The sequence below is a fragment of the Myxocyprinus asiaticus genome, chromosome 31 (assembly GCF_019703515.2).
Source record: "Myxocyprinus asiaticus isolate MX2 ecotype Aquarium Trade chromosome 31, UBuf_Myxa_2, whole genome shotgun sequence".
Taxonomy (NCBI): Eukaryota; Metazoa; Chordata; class Actinopteri; order Cypriniformes; family Catostomidae; genus Myxocyprinus; species Myxocyprinus asiaticus.
This window is the reverse complement of record NC_059374.1, coordinates 4,049,563-4,076,060: the sequence shown is the minus strand read 5'-3', so window position 1 is coordinate 4,076,060 and position 26,498 is coordinate 4,049,563. Positions and strand designations below refer to the sequence as shown.

The window sequence follows — 26,498 nt, the reverse complement described above, 5'->3', positions numbered from 1 at the left end:
ATACTGGCCAAAGTGATCAGCACCTTTGGACCAGATAGCTCCCGTAACGAAGTACTTAAGTTCTACTTTACAACGAGCGATCTACATGCTGGTTTGGGAAACAGGCATTACTCCATCATAAAATAACGAGCGACATAACTTAAGATGATCATTAAAGCTTAAGTTGCAACGTTATCGGGAAACCCAGCCATAGTCTGCTGTAAGTTACGATACGTACATAATTGTCTACACTCTTAAGAAAAATGGTTCTATCAGGAAGACTTGCAGGCTTGAGTGAAATTAGAAAAGATTACATTTATTTGATGAATATAAAACAGAAAATGTAATGTCTCTCTTTGGGGTAAGCCCTGTCTGGCGGTCCGAAGAAGTTGTACTCGGAACCGTCATATCCTGCCGGAGATAGGAGGCAGGGGCGAGGAGCCTACCCCCGTGCAGGATGGGACTCAACTGGTGGTGGTGGGGTGGTGGAGGTTGCCGTGTTAGCACACTGAAACAGCAATGTGATAGATTGTGAGAAGACTTATAAAGCAATGGCTTACATGTGATTGGCTAGGAATTACCTAGCTAATGGTGCGATGATGTACAGCTGATAGTCTTCCCGCTAGAACTAGGCTGCGCTTACATTTCTAAATAGTACCAAATAAATGTTCTTCGGCTTGTAACAATAGCAGAACCCTTTTTTGGTGCTAAATAGAATCCTTTTTAAAGGTTCCATAAAGAACCTACCTTTGAAAGTGCTATTTAGAACCTCGATAGTGCTATAAAGAACCTTTTTGATGCAAGGAGGTTTTTTTTTTTTTTTCACCCCTCTATATATCTGCTCCTTTAAAATTTAATGTTATAGCATAAATTATGGTTTATGGTAAACAAATAAATAAAAGCCAGGCATGTGTGTCAATTAAGAACTTTTATTTTCTATTTAAATAAAAACATTTAGAAAAAAAAAAAAATGCTTTTACAGCTATCATTAGTTGAATACATTAATAAATTATTGTGATTAAATAATGCATAAATCACTCACATTAATAAATACATCAACAAATACATAATGTGAAAGGCTGGGATAGAAACTTGTACATTATTTTATCTTTTATATAGAGAGAATGTTTCTTTCATACTGACAGCCAGTCCTTCAAGGAAGAACAATGTCCCATGGAATCAGAAAATAGATGTAATAAAGGCTAAACTAAACTGAAGACTTCACTAAAATCTCTGTACAATCCTCTATGATATCTTCATCATCCATCACTGTGTATTTTGGTGTATTTGAGTGGCAGCCCCTCTCTGCAGGTAAATGAGGTTGTGGGGTCCAACAGCGCCTGTCTGAATAGAAATACACAATTAGGTTTACAGTCAGTGTTTCAGTATATGTGGACAATGTTTGTGAGCCCTTCACAATGTGAAAAAGAAAAAGTGAAATAAGGTGTGATAGTTTATTTTTGTTTTATTTATTTGTATTTATTTATTTTGTGACTGGGCAAAATGTTTATGCATAAACCCAAGTAAATAATTGAAACATTTCAAAATTCTATATGGATCACTCACAAGCTTAGTGGAAAAGCGGAGAGAAGTATCCTCATCGAACACAGCTGGAAGACACATGTAGCCATCGGCGTCGCCAGGTCATTTTTCCGGGACTTCAGCCCCGAATGTTTTGACTGTAGCCCTGAATGTAATTTTAAATGTAGGCTCTGCAATAAAATTGCTAACCCCCCCCAAGCCCTGAACCTCCTCAAGTCCTAGAAATGCCCCTGCATGTAGCTGCTTTTTAACTGTAAACCTATGACACAAAGAAATTACAATCTATTAATGAATTACAGTATATAAATTAATGGCAAACACAGATATGAAAAAAGAAAGATAAAAGTGCTTAAAACTCACATAAACTGATAGCTTTCAGGCAGGCATATGCTGTTATCAGAGCCGACCATGAATCATACCCTGGGTGGGATGGATACCTGAAATCACCATAAAAATAAAAAATTACCCACTTTTTCAGAACATTATATCAGTATTTGAAAGAAAATGAAAAAATAACAGCTCACCTCTTGAGTTGGTCACTTGCATTTTCTGGAAGAGGTCTATAAAATAAAAAAAGACAATCTTAAGGCTAGGAAACCACCAGTTACAGAAAGTTTTACTTTGTAAAGGTTACATTTTAAAACACTTAATATGGAATTGCTCAACATTGTGCAAAAACGTGCCCATGTGCTGTGCTGCCTTTATTGAGCAGTGACAAAACCACCTATTGTCTTATAACAGGTGTAGTTTCATTCATTCTGTGATTATTATTTAGAGGTTAAAAGCAGTAAAGTTGGTCCATCAGTCTCATGCTCTGCAGAGAGAGAAAAACAGATGTCATGAACTCTAGGTTGTATGATCATGAATTCCTTTCAAGTTTATTAAATATTTTTGCAAAAAATAACTGGATGCAGGTTTTTATTTGGACTATGTAGGGCTAAATTTCTAAATCTAAAGGTTAATAAGCTCTGAGTAAAATAACTTATAATTATTGAATGCGTAGAGGATAATGTTTCAACAAGAAACATTATTTTGCAAAATTAGTCATGCAAATGCTTAAAAAAGTAACAGCTTTTGGAAAGTCCTGCGATACAGTTTACTGTATATTCTTCTAGGAAGTTTATGACGTGAATGATCTGAGAAAATGCAATCTCCCCAACACGAACAGTTACAGCCATAGCGGTTACAAAAGTGTTATAAATTATGACTTCAAATTTGGCCAACCTCTTAAAATTGTTTTGCTCCCAAACAACACATTTACGATAAACTGTAAACTTTAATTTCACCATGGTTTCACTTTCAAAAACTGCAAGTGAAGTAAAAGAAAAATAAGCAAATGCTCACTCCCATTTAACTGAACTAATGGGATTTTTTTTCCCTGAAAACCTTCCTGCTAAAACTAATAATGGTTAAAATTATTTCAGCGAAATATAAAAAAACATTTATATCAAGTTTATCTGTGGTGACAGTCTGTGTAGCAGTCGGTTGAGCTGCCAGGACTCCAGTGCTGTGAGTCAACCAACGATGCGGTTGCATTGAAAGAATTTATTGACCGTTATATTCAAAAACCAAAAGGGTGGCAATAAAGAACCCCTAATGCCCAAAGCAAATAACCATTTCATCACAAAAAGGTTCTTCAGGAAGATATGGTTCTAAATAAAACTCTTAAGGTCAGTAAAGAACCTTTGAAGAACCATCTTTTTTGAATGTATGTTATATGTATGTTTCATGAAGTAATAAGGAAAACACATTTACTCATTGCATTCTACAAATTGAGACCTTTCCAACGATATAAAAAAAAGATGAGATAGCCATGTGTTATATGTTTTAACAACTCTGAATATAATTGTTGTGTAACAAGATTCAAGGTTTAGGGAATGATGAAGTGGGAGACGGCGATTCCAACGCAGGAATGTCTTTTTATTAAAGAGCACCTATTATGGTTTTTAAATGTGCCTAATTTTGTTTTAAAGGTCTCATACAATAGATTTACATGCATCCAAGGTCAAAAAACACTTTAATTTCCTCATAATTTAAATTGCAGCATTACTTTTTTTCCCAGTGTCAAAAACGACTCCTTCAATGATCCATTCTAAAGGGTTCATTCTAAACTCCTCCTTTCAGAGAGCCTACTATGCTCTGATTGGTCAGATGTCCCAGCCTGTTGTGATTGGTCTACCGCTTAGTGTAGTGTTTGAGGGTGGGTCAAAGCTGTTCGCGAGCAGCCAATGAAGACCAGAGGCGGGATTTTTGTTACCAAATTACGTAGGTTAGTACAGGAAGTAAGTCTGGAATTACTAACGACTCGTTTCAGGTGTTCAGAATCGGTTCTTTCTTTTGGGAGTCAATAACTCCATTTGTCGTGCACTTTGATTTTTGAAACTTTGCAGACTTTTTTACATTCACAAACAGCTATATAACACACTACATGAAAGGTAATATTTGAAAAAACATAATAGGTGCTCTTTAACAGAAAAAGTTGTTCGCTTCAAAGCGCAACGGTACAGCTTCACACGCACAACTCAAGGTGCTTCAATATAAATTTAAGACGGCAATGGCCAACACTCTACTGCCACCGTCTCCTCTCCTTAAAAGTCCCCGTCACTCCTCACTAAAACACAAGACAGTTGTTAAGCACAGGTGGAAATCATTCACCACTCATGCCTTCCTACCTATTTTCAGCATTTAGACGCAACCTTAAGCTATTCTAAACACCTCCTGTCAACTTGAAAAAGTAGATAGAAAGCAGAACATTGTATTCATTTCAGCGTAACCACATAGTCAACACTTTTTATCATACACATCATAAAATACATACAAATTCTTATCACCTACCCTTGTCTTTTAATTGCCAAAATATTTTTATATCTGGCTGTCAGGACCAAGTTATTTCATGGCAAATTTGTCTTGAATTTGCAATGGAAATGACATGTTGTTACACACATTTTTATCTGTAGTGCTCACTATATTCACAATCTTCCTTGCTGCTGGCACACAGTAATACTATAGTTACCTTGGTCTTGGCACTTCATTTAGCAGCAAGCAGGGGAGACTGATTTCTGCCCCATTAGGTCTTAATCTCGTTGTTGTTCCATATTTGACCAGATTTCCATTGTAAAAAATGAGGGGCGCTGTGGAGTGGGGAGTGGGCAGCAGATTCACTACCCCATATGCTCGTATAGCTAAAGTGTATAGCTAAACAGGCGTTTTAACTACCTGTACCTTACAACTTAAAAGTAGAATATTTTTTTTACTAGGCCTGCTTTAAAATACACGTGTCAGCGTTTTGAATGCATTTACGTGTAATCGAATTACATAATTGGCAGTTTCTAGTATGGATCTATGTTTTCAGGTGGATTAATATTTTAGTGGGGTTCTGCCCCACCTGCTCATATAGACGAGCTGCTGCAATTGTGGATTTTTGTGTAGCGGAACTATGTTTTACTTGTGTAGTAGAATATTGCACCATCCGCAGTTGGGTAAATTCTTAAAGGTGCACTCAGTAATTCTAATCCAATACACTTTTTGTCAAATTCTGCAAATATCTCCTCACAGTCTGCTAGCTGTCCGTTCTGTGGGTGGGCTGAAAAAAAATCGAGTATTTGTACACAGCCCTGGCTCTGTAAATGGGACAAAAACAAAGTGGATCAGACCGATACACACAACACTACTCGATCAGTCAGCAACAGGGGGTTCTTGTGCATGCACAGAATGGGGGGTGGGGGCAGAGCGAGAGGGAAATTCATTAGAAGAGCGACGGTGAATCTGGCTGGTGTGAACTTTCTACACTCCAAGGAGGACAAATGGCTGAGAAGCAGACCAAGAGAAAAAGGTCAGATGAATATAAACTAAAAAAGAAGGATTATGATAAGTCGAGGGCTAGGAGCCGCGTCAACATCGGCGAGGCTTTTCAGCGGTGGAGAGACCTCTGAGAGGTAAAAGGCTTGAAGACGGATGCAGAAGTTGCTCTTTTTCTTCTCAATAGGTGAATTTAGCTGTTTCACAGAACCCATATATGCTATTGTTGTGGTGTTAGATTTTGTAGCAGGAAAGTTGTGAGTGTCTGGAGCTGGTGTGCGTAAAACCGTCTCGCGTGCATGAATTTGGGGGGCAGAGCTTCCAAAGGAGCACTGATGGGAGGGGTGTGTTTGTTTTGGCAGTTGAGTTCGAATATCAACATTGTGTCTCAGGAATCACTGAGTGCACCTTTAAATGAATCAAATGTACTCTGCAATCTACAACTTCCATAGATGTTCAGTGATGTTTAGATCTGGTGAGCCATTGCATGAAACCACACACAAATGTTCTAAGTAGTGTGTATGGGGCATTATAATCTTGGGAATATCATGAGTGAACAGTACTTGAATCATGATGCATCCGGACCTGTGAAATTGTTACATATTCTTTGGCAATTATGCAACTCAATCACTGGACCTCATGACACCCACCGAATGGCTGCCCAAATTGAAAAGAAAAGGCTGTCCTTGTTTGGCATATCATCATTCCTATTATATAAGGTTTTTTTGCACTAATCAGTCATAAATATTAATAGTGTTTCTACCAATGCCACTGAATTCAAACATTCACTATTTGGCATCTGTGGAACTCTGTTAGTTGCCTCATGTTACTGAAAACTCTCATATGAAAGTGCTGATTCTCAGGCTTTGTGTTTTTTGTTCAGAGATCCACTCCTGCACAGTGGAGATAAATAATGGTCAGTCTTTACCTTAGTTTGAACAACTCTGACCATTCTCTTTTAATCTCACATATTACCACTACGATGCATTTGTCCCACTACAAATACTATAAATACAATTACATGACATCATATAAAATGATAGAATGTGAAATACAAAAAATTACAGTACACGCATAATTTGTACTATTTGCAAGCATTTTGTATGAGTTTACATTTATATACATACAAAAGTGCAACAATGGTACTGTGGTACTGTCTCTTTTAGAATTGCAGCAGGTCAGTGAGCAAGTACTGTGGTTGAGTGCACATAAATGAGAGAGTCGCTGCATGGTATCTTTACTGTGCTACCGTGCTTGATTTTAATTAGAGCTGCAACGGTATGGTATTTTCACTCTATGATAAACGTTGCGAAAAATACCACAGTAATACGGTATCGCATTACCAGTTTAATATTTAGGACCCTATTTTATGAGCGCTAGCACCAAGTGCAGCATTATGCCATGAGTCATAAGCGCAAAGTCTAGGCTCAGGTGGGTTTGATGAAATCGCTCGTGCAAGGCGCTAATGGGCTGGGTCAAGTGCAATTCAATTCAATAATTCTTCTCCAATTATTGCAGTGTCTGGGTCCTATTATATAGTCCATTCCCTCAAGCACCAGCAATATAAACAAAGACAGCACATTCATTAGGAGTTGGAAATCTGAATGGACTGTATGGAATGAATTAGAAGAATTGAAAAATGGACTTACATTATTGTGTGCATTAACTGTGTCCTTGTTGAATGTGACACCCTCCTTCATACACATGGACAATGTGGTTCAGGGTATGGATGTAGGTTCCATTAACTAATAGAGAATGTAAGTATTATTACTCATTTTCATGTACTGACACACAAATCATGGCTAGTATTAACAGTGATTGTATCAGCACACACTTCACTTCTACTGGTCGATTTTGATTTAGAAAAATTACATAAATTTATGAAAACACAAACAAATGTAACCAAAAATATTTCTAGATTCAAATTGCACTTTAAACTAAATGAAAACATAATCAAAATAACAAATTGCTAAAAAAAAGAAATCATACCAAATCCAAAAATGTTACCCTCTCCAACTTCTTACACCGGCCCCTTTTGCAGACTTAAAAATCACTCTACGACAACAGGTGGAAAAGTACCAATAAAATTAGATCATATATGCAATAACAACAAATATAAACAATAAGAATGATTTAAAAATAAACCATGACCTATAGACAGTTTCTTTTTCGCAAATCTCATACATTTTTGTTACAACAGTGATTGTCATGGACACAATTTGATGTTCCACTATGTTTTCAGAGTTTGGACATAAAATGTGGTACCACTTGCTGGTGGATTCTCCAAACTGTAAATGCAGGAGCTGAATTTAGACGTTGTGCTGAATACAGTTGTGGCATTGAAACGTTTTAGCGCAATGACCTATTTCTCAAAAAAATAGCAAACTACGCTTTACACCACTTCATTAACATACAATAAACTCACAGTTTACGCATATACACCCACAGAGAGCGCAAACACTCCCACCCACATCCACTTGCGCTGGCACGAAAATTGCACTTAGAATTAGTGCTCTCATGAAACTAGGATAAGACGCAGTGCATAGTCTTATAATAGAGCCCTTAGTCAAAACTAAATTTAGACTAAAAAAATACTGCAATTTAATTGTATGCCATATTGTCTAACGTATTTTATAAAATTATTATTTTAAGTCATGAAATTGAATTTAGCAAATAAATAAATAAATAAAAAATATTAATAATTTCTAAAGATTACTGTCCAGGTTAACTGTTCAGATATGCATTTGATTTAGCAATTGGTTGCTTCTTTATTTAGTTTGATTCTAAACAATACCTACTAAAAAATATTCTTTTCATTTGCAGTAATTTTTTTGGATTTTTCTTATACTAATGTCTATTTTCTGCTTCAGTATAATTTCCTGCATGCCTAAATCAATGTGTAAACCCTCTTTAGTACTTAGTAGTAGTGTTAAACACATAGAATGCCTTCTATATAAATAAAAAAATGTGACAGGACCAACTTATTGCCATAATCATACGCTAGATTTAATTCTGTTATATGGCACTGATGTTGATACTATAAAAATTCTACCGTTGAGCGATGACATCTCAGATAAATACCTCGTCTCTTGTATACTGCGATCAGCTAATGTTACTCAGTCTTCACCACACTATCATTCAGGTAGGACAATTCTTTCGACCACTAAAGATAGCTTCACTAATAAACTTCCAGATCTATCTCATACACTCCGTAAACCCCAAAGCCTAGAAGAACTTGATGAAATAACAGAAAATATAAATACAGTCATCTCTTGCACTCTTGATAGTGTCACCCCCCTTCGATTAAAGAAAATTAAAGAAAAAAGCCCCGCACCATGATACAATGATGACACTCATACTTTCAAGAGAGCAGCTCGGAAAATGGAGTGCAAGTGGAAGAATACAAAATTAGAGGTATTTCGCGGTGCATGAAGGATAGTGTCTGTAGCTACAGACAGGCACTAAAAGCTGCCAAGTAGCATATTTTAGCAAACTCATAGAAAATAACCACAACAATCCTAGGTGTTTATTCAGTACTGTGGCTAAATTGGTTAGGAATAAAGCCTCAACAGAACCAGATATTATGTTGCAGCACAAGAGTAATATTAAAATATTAAAAGAGATAAAATTGAAATAATCAGAAATAAAATTGGAATTATGCAATCATCTGTCACAGTGCCTCAGAAAACAGTGTCTCATAATTTTCCTCATGTGCAACTTCAATCCTTTGCTGTCATAGGTCATGAAGAGCTAACAGAACTTATCAAAAGTCACAGCATGATGTTAGATCCAATACCAACTAAACTCTTAAAAGAGGTATTCCCTGTAATCTCAGAACCTCTTTTTAATATTATTAACTACTCGCTATCCTTAGGACATGTCCCAAGAAACTTTAAAATGGCAGTTATCAAACCACTGATTAAGAAGCCACGACTTGATTCTGGTGAATTGGCTAGTTATAGACTGATTTCAAATCTCCCATTTAATTTCTACAGAGAAATAGTATATATGAACAATTTCAGTCAGGATTTAGGCCACACCACAGTACAGAGACTGTACTTATCAGAGTTACAAATGACTTGCTCATATCGTCTGATCGTGGCTGCATTTCACTTCTAGTGCTTTTAGATCTTAGTGCTGCATTCGATATGATAGATCACGATATTCTCTTGAATAAGCTAGAGAATTATGTTGGCATTTGTGGACTTGCATTAGCATGGTTTAGGTCCTATTTAGCAGACTGCTACCACTTTGTATGTGTAAACGAGGAATTGTCAAATCAAACAAAATGTAAGTATGGAGTGCCACAGGGATCAGTTTTAGGGCTTTTGCTTTTCTCCTTATATATGCTTCCCCTGGGAGATATTATCAGGAATCATGGAATAAGTTTACACTGTTATGTCGATGATACTTTATATTTCTTCAAAACCCGACGAAATGTCACAATTATCCAAATTAGCAGAGTGTATCAATGAAATGAAAGATTGGATGGCCCAAAATTTCCTTATACCTCTGTTTTGTCAGAATTGAGTAGTAGTTATTGGACCAAAAACCTCTAAAAATAAGCTGCTAGAATATCATTTGACTCTTGATGGATGTACTGTTACATCTGTCTTCAACAGCGAAGAACGTAAGTGTTATATTTGATAACAATGTCATTTGAAAAATCTAATTTTCAATGTTTGTAGAACAGCATTCTTCCACCTAAGAAATATTGCTAAGTTACGACACATGCTCTCTGTTGCTGATGCCGATAAACTAATTCATGTGTTCATGACCTCAAGACTAGATTATTGTAATGCATTACTGGGAGGATGTCCAACAAGTTCAATAAATAAACTTCAATTGGTTCAAAATGCAGCTGCCAGAGTGCTGAACAGAACCAAGAAATATGATCATATTTGCCCAATTTCATCATCGTTGCATTGGCTACCTGTTAAATTTCGTATAAATTTTAAAATTCTGTTAACTACATACAAAGCTTGGAATGGTCTAGCTCCACAGTACTAAAGTGACCTTATGACATGCTATATTCCATCACATTCATTACAATCGCAAAATTCTGGCTTGTTAATAATTCCAAGAATATCAAAATCCACAAAAGGAGGTAGATCCTTTTCCTATTTGGCTGCTAAACTATGGAATAGTCTCCCTAACACTGTTTGGGATGCAGACACACTCACTGAGTTTAAGTCTAGACTAAAGACTCATCTATTTAGCCAGGCATACACCTAATTTATTTTTCACCACACAATTAGGCTGCTTTAGTTAGGTCTGCCTGAACCTGAAACATTGATCATGATCTAAAAATGTAATAGCATCTATGCTAATATTATTCTATTTGTTCCCATGTCTCAACCTCGGGACTCCTATCCCAAGGTCACCAGAACCAGCTGGATCCAGCTCCATTCCTGCTTGGTAGCGGACTCCACTACTACGTGTCTCTGAGTGATAATGACAAAATGCAGCTGGTGCCAGCCAGACATCACTTCAGTCTATTACAATGGACTTCAGAGAATGAACTGATGCCAACTCCAACCATAAGACATAGGATAATTCATATGCCATTGCCTGAATCTTAGATTTAGGATAGACATCACCGAAATTACTGGCCGGTTGAACTGAGAAGCACTTCACTGATCTCTGCCTGCATCACTTTGGTCTAATGATGGACTACACTCTTAAAATGGAATACATAGACTATCAATAAATTGCCAACAAAAGGCTTCATCAGCCATCTAACAAAGGACAATTGCATCTATGTGAACTTCTGCAGTTAATCCAGGATGAACTTCAAAGACATTAGTCATTAATCTTACAGTTCTTACAAAATCTTTGTCTAAACACTGGCCCTTAACACTTAGATTAATCATTTTAAACCATGTCTTGCACTGCACATAAATAACTAATATTGGCATTATATTCATGCTGTTAGCCAGAGTTGAACTGGCCCCAACAGTGAGTCTGGTTTCTCCCAAGGTTATTCTTCTCCATTAACCAACATCTTATGGAGTTTTGTGTTCCTTGCCACAGTTGCCTTCAGCTTGCTCACTGGGTTTCTAAATACAATTATTATTTAATTATTTTTATACACACTTCATAATCATATTTAATCATATTTAACTAAACAATGATGACTCTAAGACTTTATAGATATTACGGTTTCATTTTCTGTTAATGCATGATTTTCTGTAAAGCTGCTTTGAAACGGTGTGTGTTGTGAAAGGCGCTATACAAATAAAAATGACTTGACTTGACATCCTTACCCTAAACCAACACCTAAACCTATCCGAAAGTGTCCTAAAAGCACATGCAACATAAAAAAAGCAAATATTCTGAAACAACCATGTCATTTCGTGACACTTCTATGACACTTTCATCTTACGTGTTAGCTTATGTGTTTGGCTGGGTTTGAACCGTGGTCGTCCAAACCAAAGTCCAAAACTCTATCAAGTGAGCTAGAGTGGACACTAGTCACATAGGAATAAGTGTGTACATGTAGGTGTGTCTGTGATACAAATGTTAAATCGTGTCATTTTTAAAATGATGCAATATAGTAAAAGTGTTTTGGTATCACAACATAGCAGTTTGTGAGTAATAATGTGAAAAATAAGTGTTTATAAAGTCATAATCAGCCGCTGTTGTCTTGATTTATGTGAAAGTGAATAAAACGCACAGTTGTAGCTCCTCTAGTGTTAATTTCACCAGGAATCTGCAGCGAAACGTAGAATGCAGCATGTAAAAGTCCGTTTTTTTAAAATGTTGTCATAGTAACATTCATTCTATGAGACTAGGTTGAACAAAATGCCAATTTAAATGTGAAATGCGTATTAAAGTCGCCCATTTTATTCATATTGTTTATATCCGCATATCAATGATTCATTTTTAATGAACCCCATTATAAACCCTTAAGAAAGGGTTTATTTTTATGAAAGTTCAAACATGCAAACATTTTAAACTACAAATTACAATAACATAATAGTACCATATTAATATAAGATTAGTCAGGTCTTTAAAATGAAAAACTACAATAGATGAATAAACAAGGTGAATTACTAAAACGTTTTATGAAAGGGATTACTTTAAAAGATTCAGTTAGGCCTACATTTATATATTTACTTTATTTACCTAAGCAGTGGAAAGTAAAAGTCTTATTCTTTGAAAGGTCTGATAGAAGATAGATAAATGTGAGATTGAATTATTTGTATTACAACCTCTGAAAACAAAGAGATGAATTGTCTCATCTCAACGAGGAGTGACTCTGCAGATTTTCTCAAGGTTATTGAAAGAAGTGGACAGATGAGACACTAGTGGAGTTTCATGTTAATGAAGGACAAAAAAAAAAAAAAGCATGCTTTTCTATTATCCCAAGGTAGACAGTTGTTGAAAGTACAAACGAGCTGAAACCTGAACCTTACCATTTCTGGGGTACAAGTTAGAAATACATTTAATCTTAGTTTTTTTAATACATTACTTGCTTAAAATTGACCTTTCAAAAAAACATAATATTATTACTTCCAGCTTAACCCTTACGAAAATCGAGAGTTCATGGGAAATTTGCTGCAAACTTATCGCAAATTGACCACTGATAATTTTCACATGCAAATGAGCTTTGCGGCAAACTTGCGGCAAATTGTCCATTGTTGCCAAAGGTTTGCCGGAGGTTCACCACTACCGGTTAAGAGCTGCAAACATTTTCTGGCAAACATTTGCAGTGAATCAAAAGCTCATTTGCATGTTAAAATAACATGCGGCAAGTTTGCGGCTAGTTTACATTTTTTGTAAGGGAGGACACCAATAACAGCAATTAGAAGGTTCTGCAACACATTACATTGAAGGAATATGTTGGGTTCAATACAAGTTAAGCTCAATTGGCAACAATTGTGGCATAATGTTGATTATCACAGAGATTAATTTAGTATATTAAAGTATAGCCATAAGATGTAAACAATATGTGGGTTAACAGGAGTTTAGTGTGATTAAACAGAAAAGGTTAGTTAGCAATTTTAAGTTATATCCAATTTTTCAACTTTGTTGCCATGACGACGTAACACCGTAAACCCTAAAAACCCTAAAAAACAACAACTGTAAAACCCATAACAACCCAGCGAAAATCCAGTGTTTGCTCTGCACCTTTAAGACTGTTATGATTGCTTATACCTTTGAAGTACACAGAAACCGAATTTTTCATACAGAGGCCAAAGACAAAGAAAAAGGTAATGTTATACTACATAATGACTGTTTTTTTATTCAAAAAACACTTTACTAACATTATCAGTGAATCTCGAGGCAAAAAACAACAACAACAAAAAAAGCATGACATGACCCCTTTAATGTTCTCTTTTGTTAAGAATTTATAAAGAGGTTTATTAATGTATTATATCATTAATAAGCTGTTATAACAACATGAATAAAAAGGGCCACTTTCATGCAATACTTGCCAAATAGTGGCCATTTTAACTGCTTAAATGCTTAAAAGGAGGGATTACGTCATTTTGCTGCAGACAGCTTTTTGTTTATATTCATTACTGTAATGTCTTGACTCGCTTGTGTTGTCACTTTCCATGTCACGTTGATTTCAAAAGAATGGTTTTACCTAGTCCTAGTTAGCTTCTGCAGATCTTCATGCTCATTCAGTATACAGTATACAATGTATTATAAAGCCTGATGACGATTAAACCATAATAAACTTTGTGTACGTGGGCTTCTAACACCTTAATATATGCATCATATGTATCCACTTTACATTTTCATTGGTTACTAATGTTAAAAAAGTGTTAGTAAGCATTTATAACGTGATGTAAAATTGCTCACTATTTGGCACAAAGTATTACATGAAAGTCTCCTCTTTTTATTCATGTTAATAAAAACATTTATAACCGCAAATCAATGTTTTATAATGCATTTGTAAATGAATTATTAGTCATTGTTGAATCCCTTTATAAACCCTTAACAAAAGGAAACATTCATGTGAAGTGATCTCGAAGATTCTTGCTGTTTTATATTCTGCAACATTGCCTGATGTTGTCTTATAAAAGATAAATATACAGGGCAATATATTTAAAAATCCAGATATGAGGCAATTTACTGGATCATTCTAATGACGCCATCTCGTGCTACAAAAGTCCTACTTTCTCTTATACTTCACTAAACATAATGCCATGCAAGACTCCACCTTCCATCTTCTTAGCAGTATAAAGCAGGTAGAAACTGTATCTCTCGCTCTCCCTCCCTCTCTCTCTCCCTTTTTCTCTTTCACCATCTCTTCATTTATGCAAGTCTCCAAGAGTGGGGGCAGCACCAATATCGGAGTTAATCCTCTTCTGCTGTGTCTTGGACTCTAAACACCCCAGTCTGTGAAGCTGCAGAGAACCGCACAGCGCCAATGGCTTCAGCCGGCCTGGAGATCCTGGGGATGATCCTGACTGTTGCGGGCTGGCTGGGCATCATGGTCGCCTGCTGCTTGCCCATGTGGCGGGTAGCGGCGTACGTAGGCCAGAACATCGTAATCACGCAGATTGTTTGGGAAGGTTTGTGGATGAGCTGCGTGGTGCAAAGCACAGGACAGATGCACTGCCGAGTCTATGACTCAATGCTGGGGCTTCTGGATGACCTTCAAGCTGCCCGCGCTATCACTGTTGTGAGTACGCTACTAGGCGTAGTGGGCATGGCGCTGTCGGTGGCTGGCGCGAAGTGCACAAACTGCACCTCAGACCGAGCGAGCAAGCCCCGCATCATGATGGCAGCTGGTGGGACGTTCATAACGTGTGGGCTGCTATTGTTAGTGGCCGTCTGTTGGACAGCCAACGGTATTATCCATGATTTTCGCAACCCGCTCATGGAGGAGACGCAAAAGAGGGAGTTCGGGAACTCGTTGTACTTTGGATGGGGTGCGTCCTGCCTGCTGATCCTAGGGGGAGCTATTTTGTCTTGTTCCTGCTCCTCAAAATCACAGAACAATGCCGTACCTACAAGAGTGGACTACTCAGGGGTCAAATCTATCTCTGTTAATGGATATGACAGGAGAGACTATGTTTGAGGGCTCAGAATCTTTGCACATTTAAGACCTTCAGAGTAAAGCCAACACATCTGCTAAATGAAGGCAACAAGTATTTAAAGATCAATAACACATTAAACATTGAAGCTGGATTTTGATTTTAAAAAAATTTTATCAGTTTTTTGTCATATTTTCCAGTAAAAAATATTGAAAATATTCTTTTAGTTTATATAGAATATATAGTAATCTTAATCTTAATTTCATTTTTCTTACTCCATTCCCTGCAAAACCAAATTTTACTAAGTATTTTTGTTTTATTGCCCAGCACAGTTACAAAAGTTACTAAATTTGGTTTGATTTCTCTGAAAACAAGACAGAAAGCATCATCTTGTGTCACTTTGCTTCTCGAGTAAATTGATCTTGTTTTAAGAATGTTTTTTTTTCTTCTTTTTTTTTTTTTTCTGTATTGGCACATTGTTTTTTCTATTTGCCAATGGGACTACCTTGTTTTAAGGCTGTTTTGACATTTTTACTGAAAAACAAGACATAAATACTGATTAAGAAAACGATTGTATGTAGTGTACCTACATGGCCGACATATTAGCATTATTGTATATTTGCATATGTATGTATTCATTAATGTTGCATAAACCACTATGTTAGTAACCATGTAATGTAAATGGTTTTGTCTTTTGATCTAATTCTTGCATGATCCAAACATAAGATGAATAATCAGTAGATCTTTAACTCAGTGAAATAGTAATCATAGATACTGACTTTTCTACTAAAATTCCAAGATTCACCTGATTAATCAAAGGATAAGTACTTGAAACAAGTTTAGAAAAAAATCAAGGGCACAACTGTACTCTATACTTTTTATGAATAAAAACATATTTTATTAAAAAGCAAATGCACATTTATTTGTATATCAGCAAAAATGAATTGCTTTGTTTTGCGGTCTAATTGTTTTACGTAAAAGAAATTTGCCGGCGGGATTACAAACCTGAAAGTAGTTTACATATACAGTATAAAGCCTTTTAGTTAACTTTTTCTTCTTTTCTCTAAATGTATGTAGACTAACATTAAATAAATGTTAAACTGTGGAAACAAAGAAACTAGGAAAACTGAGGAACTTTAGTGAAAGTTAGCTGCAAAATGCACTTTATGATTATTTCAAATCAACCCTGCTTTTAAAGGTCTGTCACATATATATATGATACTCTCCATGTCGGCACAGATGTGAATGGACACAATGTGCTGGTTGTTCTAGTAAATCTCTGTACCTCTTTGTGCCCAATTCTTGCTTCAGGAGAGCGTAACTGAGACGGCCATGAGTGAAGATAAAAGCACCTGCCTTATTGCTGTGAGGCCGCTCTGTAATTACCTGCTGTAACTCTTTCTCAAAGCATTCAGTGATCAGTCATTAACTATCCACTTTCAAACTTCATTTAGAATTCAAAAAATGTAATCAATGGCATTTTGAGTAATATTAATTTTAAAGTTTAAAGATGTTGAAAATAAGCAACAACACATGAGTTTGAATGAATTTTTGTTTGATGCAACAATTTTTAATTGGTCCTGATCACCATGTCAGTGTTTATTTGGTAAAAATGACTCAATAACTGTACATTATCCTACTTATTACATGGCGACTTACCAAAAAAAATAAATAAATACACGGACATGAAAGTCATTTTAAATTCTTTGATTATGTGGAGAGTGATACAAGAGACATAAAACTAGCACAGCTATGTAGGAAATCAGTTGCCTGCATGGGACAACAGCCAATTACCGTTTGTTTACGGTCATTCTAGTTTACAGCAGTATTTTAGAAAGTCGTGTTATACAGATTTATAATGCGCAAGTGTAATAAAAGGCATAATTAAAGTCATTAATACATTATTTAGTAGCAGTTTTATTAGTGGTAAAGCTTTGAAAGAAGCAACATATTTTAGCTTGCTCTACTTTTGAAATAGTTGCATTTAATTTAACCAGCAAAATAAACACTAAAAAGGTTAATGCAAGGTCACCATGCATGCATGACTGATTAGTCCAGTGTGTGTGTGTATGTGTGTGTGTGTTTGAGGGGGTGAGTGTAATGTTATGTGGCCTCGAGAAACCCTGGACTCCTGATAGCAGCTAATGACAAACTGTCAAGCATTGCTGATTCTGTCTCTATTGACTTCACTGGCTCCTTCTCAAGTGAAACCAGGAGAATCAGATATTTCATATTGATTTTACATGATTGTCTCCTCAAATAAGTGAATGTAATGCAGTGGAACACATTTTTCATCCATTTTACTCGATTTTATGAGTTTTCAGATTTTCAAAAAAACAAACAAAAAAACAATTCCTCATTACTAATTATATTCAATATGCAGGTTGTCACTTTGGCACTACATTAATTTTACATAACAAACAGAAGTTTTTAATTTTTAGGGCTTAAATTTGTTTTAAAGTGCAGCTAATGCCTATTTGGTGTACAGTGGGTATGGGTCTGAGGTCAGCACAAATATTGCCAAATTTGACTTTTGCAGACATTTAAATATATTTTATCCATGATTTACCTCCGTATGCCGGTGAGTCTGATATGTGACCAGCGAGTGCACACGCCTAACGATACATGTTATTACAGCCTGATCTGAAAAAAAAAAATGATGTGACTGTGGTGACATTTCTGCAAAATGACATTATGCGATTCATTACACGTATTGCGGTAGTCTTGAGGTCAAATTTCCACTGTGTGGCACTAAAAGCGAGTTACATTTTCTCCAAAACAGATGAGGTTTATAAGGTTAACCTTATCTATAGTGTCATAAAAGCAAATGTGAGATGAAAAATGCAATTGCTTAAGGGACAACATCATTTTGAGGTGTTTCCTCTTATGTTTGAGGTGCAACGCTCAATCAGTTGAGCTACTGTGCAACCAGTGTTGAGTAAAGTAACTGATACAAAGTAATTCATTACTGTAATAAAATTACTTAATAGTACAAAAAGTACTGTAGCACATTTCATTTCTTGTAATCAGATTGCAGTTACTGACTTAAGTTAATTACTTTTATGTACATTACTTGGGTTAAACATAGTTGTAATATTATTTATGTAGAATACATTTAAAACATGAATTACATTAGTATGTTCAGTTGTTTGCATTTCTGTGATAGCTAAATGGCGTGCACCCCCAATGAGTCAATGGATAAGGAGGAACCCAAAAACTTTTCTGTGCAAAGTGATTTAGAAAGTTACTTAAAGTAATTAGTAAAGTGATTACTTGGTAATCAATCAGTAGACTGATTACAATTTTAAGGAAGTAATTTGTAGTGAATTACTTTTTCAAAGTAACTTACCCAGTAAATGTAGTTGGTTATGTAATGCAACAGTTAAAATGTTACGCTTTACAAATCATGCGATATAGTAAAAGTGTTTAGATGTCATAAGATAGCATTGTGTGAGAAACATGGTGAAAAATAAGTGTTTATGAAATGATAATCTGCCGTTTACTTGTGATTTGTAAAGTGAATAAAAGTCTTTGTTGCTGTAGCGCCTCTAGTGTTCATTTCACCAGGAAACTGCCACGATATGTACAACGAGGCACGTAAAAATTATTTTGCCAAAATGTAGGTATAGTAACGAGATTCTGTGAGGCAATGTTGCATATTTACTTATATTTATACAACAAGCATGCATTTCTTTCATCTTCTGCCATTGGAAGCTTTGTTCAAATGTTTAAATCTGTGGTGGTCTTTTCAGTTATCCTTTAACCAGTTTATGTTGGGCTCCGGTTATCTATCCAGCACTTGGTCACCAAGTGGCAAATACTGTGTGAGGAGAGCTAAATCATTAAACTGACTTGTTTCCATGCCAAGGTTACGCTCACTTCAAGTCCGGCAAAGTTTAGCCAATCCCCCGAGACATTTCCCCAACATGACTCCACCTACATCTTTGTAGGCTATTATAAAGCATTGAACCCTTGTGCTGAGAGCTTTTCTTTGGCATATGGAACCTGCAAATTCAATTCTTGAGCACATTCTACAAGACTGAGTCATCAGAATGGCTGCTTTAGGGTTGGAGATACTAGGAGTCACACTTGCCATGATAGGCTGGATTGTGGGCATCGTGTCCTGTGCTTTGCCTATGTGGAAGGTTACAGCTTTCATCGGGGTGAATATTGTAACAGCACAGACCATATGGGAAGGAATCTGGATGAACTGTGTGGTCCAGAGCACCGGACAGATGCAATGTAAAGTCTATGACTCGATGCTGGCGCTCAGCTCAGACTTACAGGCAGCTCGGGCTCTCTGTGTGATCGCCATTGTGATGGGCGTGCTCGGGCTCCTGCTCGCCATGGTTGGGGCCAAGTGCACTAAATGTGTCGAAGAGGAGCGCATCAAACCCCGAGTTATGATCACCGCCGGGGTCACCTTCATTTGTGCGGCAGTCATGCTCTTGATCCCTGTATGTTGGTCTGCTCACAGTATCATCAGTGACTTCTACAACCCCATAATCATCGAGCCTCAGAAAAGGGAAATAGGTGCATCTCTTTACCTTGGATGGGGGGCCTCTGCCCTTTTACTCATTGGAGGGGGCATTCTCTGCTGCAGCTGCCCCCAGCAGGAGGAGAACAGGTTCGGCCCACCCAGCAGGATGGTTTACTCCGCCACACGCTCTGCAGCACCCAGTGGCTTTGACAAAAGAGACTATGTGTGAACGAACAGATTCTTTCTGAGTTAAAATGCTCAACTTGCACTCTCTTCGCTCATTTCTGTCCTAAACTGAGGACAGAACATAATGACGCAACAAGGAAACATGTGCTTCTGTACAGTGAGTTCTGCTACATTGCCAGAAAATATTCATCATATATACTTTCTTTGTGTTATTGTTATGTCCTGACTTTTGTTCAATGGCGTTACCCAGTTTATTCAACAAATTTTGAAGTATTGTAATTATTGTATTATTCGTGATAATGATTAATATGTTGTAATGATTGAATACACAATGAAATCAAAATCCAACTTTTGTGGCTTTTAGTCCATGTCTATCAGCTTGGAGGTCATCTACGTATATGCTAGTGTACTCCCATCTTGTACTCACAGGCCATCCTAAAAAAAAGCGACAAACCATATTTTGGCCGAAATGATGCCTATTGTCCATTTTTGCAGCAAAATGCTTGAGGGGGACCAAGCCCCCCACCCCCTCCTCCCCCCCGGGCAGACAACAAAACGTCCAATATTGACAGCTTTGTTTCTCGCATTGAAGCATTCAAAACACTTTATAGGGTCAGCAACCTTATCTGTGACATTCACTATAGGCTATTGGCTATTTAGAAAAAAAAACAACAACAACAATGTCCCACCCCAAATGTATTTTTCAATAGGAAATACGTCAACACAGAAAAGACAACTGCCCTAATCGAGGCATTTAATGGGGTCTTTAATGTTCTGTTTCTAATAGTTATAATTTCTCTTCAGTGTTTCAATATATTTTTTGTAAATGTTTTAGTACATGAGTGATTTCAGGTTTCATTTGAATATTATTTTATGCTTAGCAGTATGTGCCTTATTTTGTAACATACAATAAATGGTAACACTTTACATTTATGTTCCGTTTGTTAAGGATTTATAAAGGGGTTCATTAATGACTGATAATTCATTTACAAATGCATTATAAATAGTTGATATTCGGTTATAACGGCATAAATAAAATGAGTGACCTTCATGCAATACCTGCCAAATAGTGAGCCATTATATTTCACGTTATAAATGCTTAATAACACTTATTCCACATTAGTAACCTATGAAATTGTATCTCGATGCAAAGTGGACACATATGAAGTATTTATTAAGGAGTTTATTAAGGACCTATATACCTAAAGTGTAACACTTTATTTTAAGAGTCCACAGTAATGCACTAGTTAAACATGAATAAGAGCGTAGTTAATAATTAACTGAATGTAATGTAAGGCTCTCTTGGCCATAATTTACAACTTATTAAACATCACATTTATTGTGTAGAAAGTAATATAATGCTCAATTTTTAATTAACTGAATACATAATAAGGCTATCTTATCTATAATTTACAACTCATTAAATGTCTTATTAAAGTGATGTAATTAATGCTCTATTTTAGAGATCCATCATAAATCAAGTTTACTAAACCATATTAAGCCAGCAACTGAAGCTAATTAGTTTTGGCAATTTTTTTTTACTACTGATACACTTTCTGAAATCTTCTAATAAAGATTATTGGCCCCCAGTTCTAAAGTAAAAATGATACTTATTCAAGTTATTAATTTATTTGACATTTATTATGTGTTTACTGTATTTGCTGTGGTAACACTTTATTTTAAGTTTCACAATAATGCACTAGTTAAGCACAAATAAGTCAGTAAAAATTAACTGAATGTAGACTAAGGATATCTTAACCATAATTACAACTTATTTTTTGTTTAGAAATTAATGTAATTACTGCCCTATTTCAGAAATCATACTTCAAGTTTACTAAACAATATTAAAGCAGCAATTAAGTCTAATCAGTGTTGGCTTTACAAAGCTGTTACTAATAAATGACTAAAATATTCTGTTAAAGATAACATGACACTCTATTTTAAAGTGAAAGTTTAACCTACTCAAGTTATTGGTTTGTTTTGCACATGTTTCAATTACAACAAAACTCTCTGACACTTTAAAATAAGGTTACATTTGTTAACTGTAGTTAACTACATTAGTTAACATAAACTAACGATAAACAATACTTTCACAGTCTTTATTAATCTTAGTTAATGTTAATTTCAACATACAGTAATACATAAAATCAAAAGTTGTATATTTTAACATCAGTTAATGCATTATGAACTAATATAAACTAACAATGGACAATGTACTGTATTTTTATTAACTAAAATTAAATATTGAATACAGTAATACTGTAAAACGATATATATGTAGCATATAACAAATGTAACCTTATTATAAAGGGCTACCAATCCCTCCTTTTATATCTCACAATAATAGTCTATATTTGCTGCATTGTGACATAAATCATGATTTAGGGCATTTTAAGTTTTTGATGAATGTCGGTATGAATAAATGCATTTCTTAAGCATTAATAACATTTATAACAAGTTTTAATGCTAAATATTTGGCAACTATTGCATGAAAGTTACCCTTTTTATGCATTTTGTTACAACTGCATATTAATGATTTATAATGCATTTTGTAAATGACTTATTAGTCATTAATAAACCTTTTAAAAACCCTTAATATAAGGAACATTAATGTAAAGTGTTAACCAATACATTTCCAGAGGGGAAAAAAAAACTCTTTCTTTAAGTTCAATGTTACTGTTGTTTTTTTATAAACACAATGTTTGGGATTCTGTAAGAATTTTTTTAAATATTTTATTTAGAGTTTCTTTGGGTTTTAAACTTCAAGTTACTGTAATACAGAATTATGACTCTGTGCCACTGTCCTCTCATATATGTTTAAATGAGCCATAGTTAAATTAGCCATAATTAGAAACATTACAAATTAATTCTATCGATGGTCCATTTTTTTTTTCTGAAACAGCTAATTGAACATTCTGTGTCATAACATACTGTATATGGAGATAAAATTAATTTGTTATTCATTGATAAAATTATTTGAAACTGTCCTGATTTTATTTCTTTTTTAAACAAAGTTCAATATTACTTACTGTGCCAGCTTTTTTGAGTCTCTGCAATGTAAGGAAGAACAGGCAGTTAAAGAAACATTCATGGTCCCAATTATAAGGTGATGAGTTGAAGCCTCTGTCAGTGTAGGTCTCAAAGGTCTCTTCACTCTCTGCACAAGAATCTTGTCTTTGTCAGGGCCCTAATCCAACTGTCCAAAACAGCCCTGGACAATGGGCTTGTTTCAGGAATGAAGATAAAGACCAGACAGGCATTTTTCACCACTTGGTCATGGAATGTGAAGGAATCACATTAGACTATTACCTGTACTTCTGAGACCATCCATGCAGCTGAAAGTGCAAAGATTCTGAAGTGATGGGAAAACGAATCATCGTTTTATATGATGCCTATAAGTATGTGATTCTGTCAAGGTTCAATGTTAAGAACAAACAAACAAACAGTTAATAAATGCAAATAAATGTAAGACATGTAAATCACAATAAACATAAAAAGGTTTTAGAAAAAAAAAAAAAGGTATTGAACTTCATCATCAACAAAAGATTGGCAAACAATAGGATACATTTGCAGGTATAGTTTCAATGGATTTTAGGTAAATATCCACTTCATCCATTGTTCTGTATGCTCTCTGTGTTCTAAAGTATGCCATCACTGTTACATAACTACATACTGCTACATATAACAGTGCGAGAAAATACTCCAAACGATTCTGTGTAGGAGTGAACAGTGCAAATCATTGAAAAGAACCGACTCAAAGAGGGATTCATTTGCGAATCGGCATTGCTACAGTAGTTCTGATTCTACACAACTGACATACAGTATAAGGGACACATGACATGATGACACACATTCAAATTGGTTAGGTAGGGATCAGGGCAGTGTCATGACCAAAACGTCAACTTTTTGCCTGATTCATCAAAATGTCATTTTCATGCCGTTCTCACCTCAGTTTGGACGATTCCTTCACAGGTTTGGCAATCTTTGGATTTATTGAGCCTGTTTAATATAATGTTAGTTACATTGTACATTCATATTGATATTTTAGATCCCCTAACCCAACCCAACCCCATCCCTTAACCTAACTCTTAATATATCAAGAAATCAAAAGACACAACAAGCAGCACAGTCATAATAACTTACCAAATGACTCATGCGGCATTTAAAGTCTTCTGAAACAATCTGATAGCTCCGTGTGAGGTTTCTAAAAAGAAAATTTCATCATACCTATTCATTTAAATTGATATTTAACATGGTAGCTTGATCATACATTCTTTGATAAATTCACAGTATGCCCACTACTTCAGTTACTATTGCACCACTGGAGATAGGATAACACAGAGCAGATCGCTTTCTGGATTCAACCAGTCTTCCCTCAATATTGCGGCACAGACCACAAAACGTATGCAACCCATTTGAATTCTACAAAGACTGTTCTACATTACAGGGCTTTGGAGGAAGCCAAACATCACTGACAAGGAGAAGGGGGAACACTGAGCCATGCACCAACATTACAAGAAATACAAGAATGATTGTTTTTGAGATTTTTTTCATGTTTTTATTGCTTGTCTTGGAGAATTTAGATGTTGTCACATTTAATTCGTAACTGAACCGTTAAAATATGCAGTGAATTTAAACAAATAAACACAAGTAGATGTGCATGGCATAACCATATTATCAGTATTGTTCCAGTTGACAACATTTGTTTTACAGTTAATGGGTCCTAAAGTATTTTAAGAGCGCTGACGCTAAGCGTAGTGCTGTACAATAATTCATACATGCAAAGCCAATGGGCATGGCCATGATGTTTTGGTATATTTGTGCCATGTCTAAGTGCAAGTGGGTTTGGAGAAACGGCGCCCGTAAAGCGCTAATGGGCTATGCAGAGTTGCAAAAACCATATATGCAATGTAAGCAACACATAGGGTCACCATATTAAGGGGAGCGTTAGCGGCACACCAAGGGGGTGCAAATGGGATGAGGTTCTCATCAGGATTTGGATGTAGGCTCCGTTACATTAAAGAGAATATAAGCATTAATAATCATATTGATCAAGTGACACACAAATCATGGCTTGTATTACGTTTTCACTTCAACCATTCAATTTGCTTTTAAAAAATTAATTCATTTATTGAAACACACAAAAAATTAAAAAAAATTAATTAAAACAATAATATTTCTAAATTCAAATTACACTTCAAATGAAATGAAAATATAATCAAAATTACAAAGTGGTCAAAAAATCTTATATAACCACCTCCCGTAAAATCCAAACATTCTCCAACTTCTTCCACGGCCCGCTTTTGCAGTGACTTAAAATCACTCTATGACAACAGGTGGGAAAATACCAATACAAATTAGATCATAAATATGAACATGACAATAATAACTGAAAAATAAACCATGACCTCTAGAAGGTTTAACACAAATCTCATAAATGTTTATTTCATAAAATGGCTACAACTGTGATTGTCAGGGACATAATTTGATGTTCTACTATATTTTCAGAGTTTGGACATTAACTTTATTACCACCTGCTGGTGGAATCTCCAAACTGCAAATGCAGGAAATGAGTTTAGACTTTGCACTGAAAACAGAAATGGGTCTGAAATGTCTTGGTGCAATGACCTATTTCTCAGGAAATTGTGCTTTGCGCCACTTCATTAACATACAATACACCCACAGTTTGCACAAACACTCCCACCCACACCCACTTGCGCTGGCATGAAAATTGCACCTAGAATTAGCGCCCCCACGAAAATTAAATAAGATGTTCCATGGTCTTTGCTTGTGACCTAGCGCGGTCACAAAAATAGAGCCCAATATGTTTTTTTACATTCGATTATTTCTAATCACCCCTTAAACTGTGGTGTATAGCCTAAATGTTCATACTGCCAGTCAACGTGTCATGCAGGTGAATTGAAATTTTTTGTTAAAGTGTTTTGAATGTTTTTTTTCTCATTGAGCAATTCAACAACACACTCGTCATTTTCTGTATTCGATTGGCTCGCTGGAGTGCTCACTTGCATGTCTTGGTTGACATGGTTGTTTTGCAAACTTTTAAAGTAGTTATTTTTATCCGTGAAGGGCAGACCAGCTGAATGATGAGAAAAATTGACTAAGATGCTCAAAAACACAGAACGCCTTCTGTCAACAGCTGTTGCTTAGAGTCCCTAATGTTCTGAGCTGTGCGGTTGAGAACGATCCACGAGTAAACGCACCTGGTCTCCGCTCACGTCATGCTGTCGGTTGGGCTGTGCTGGCAATTTGTTTGTGCAGCACTGTTTAGTTCTGCTTTTGGACCATTTGTCGTTTAGTATTTCTCATATGCAACAGAAAACGTGCGACTTATAATACAATTTTATTAATGCAAATTTAGTCACTGTGACAATTTGGTCACAGTCTTTTCCCTGCTAAAAGTGTGTACTTTCCACGAATAGTCAAGAGTTTCAGTTGTAATTCAAACCAAACATCAGAATGGGCAGGAAATTTGGTTTCATTCAGTGGTTCTCAGCCTT

At 35.8% G+C, this 26,498-nt stretch overlaps 2 protein-coding genes across 2 annotated transcripts in view; both read left to right on the top strand.

The window, feature by feature from the left end:
* Nucleotides 1–14,704: 14,704 nt before the first annotated feature.
* Nucleotides 14,705–15,580, top strand: LOC127422299 (claudin-4-like). The gene has a single exon (XM_051665723.1). It carries the CDS (start codon nucleotides 14,705–14,707, stop codon nucleotides 15,356–15,358), a length of 654 nt encoding a protein of 217 aa, XP_051521683.1. The 3' UTR covers nucleotides 15,359–15,580.
* A 3,737-nt stretch (nucleotides 15,581–19,317) lies between these two features.
* LOC127422284 (claudin-3-like) overlaps nucleotides 19,318–26,498 on the top strand; it is a 32,011-nt gene continuing 24,830 nt past the window's right edge. The window contains exon 1 of the mRNA XM_051665698.1: nucleotides 19,318–19,847. Coding sequence (XP_051521658.1) covers nucleotides 19,367–19,847 — 481 coding nt within the window. The 5' untranslated portion in view covers nucleotides 19,318–19,366. The remainder of the gene's footprint in view (nucleotides 19,848–26,498) is intronic.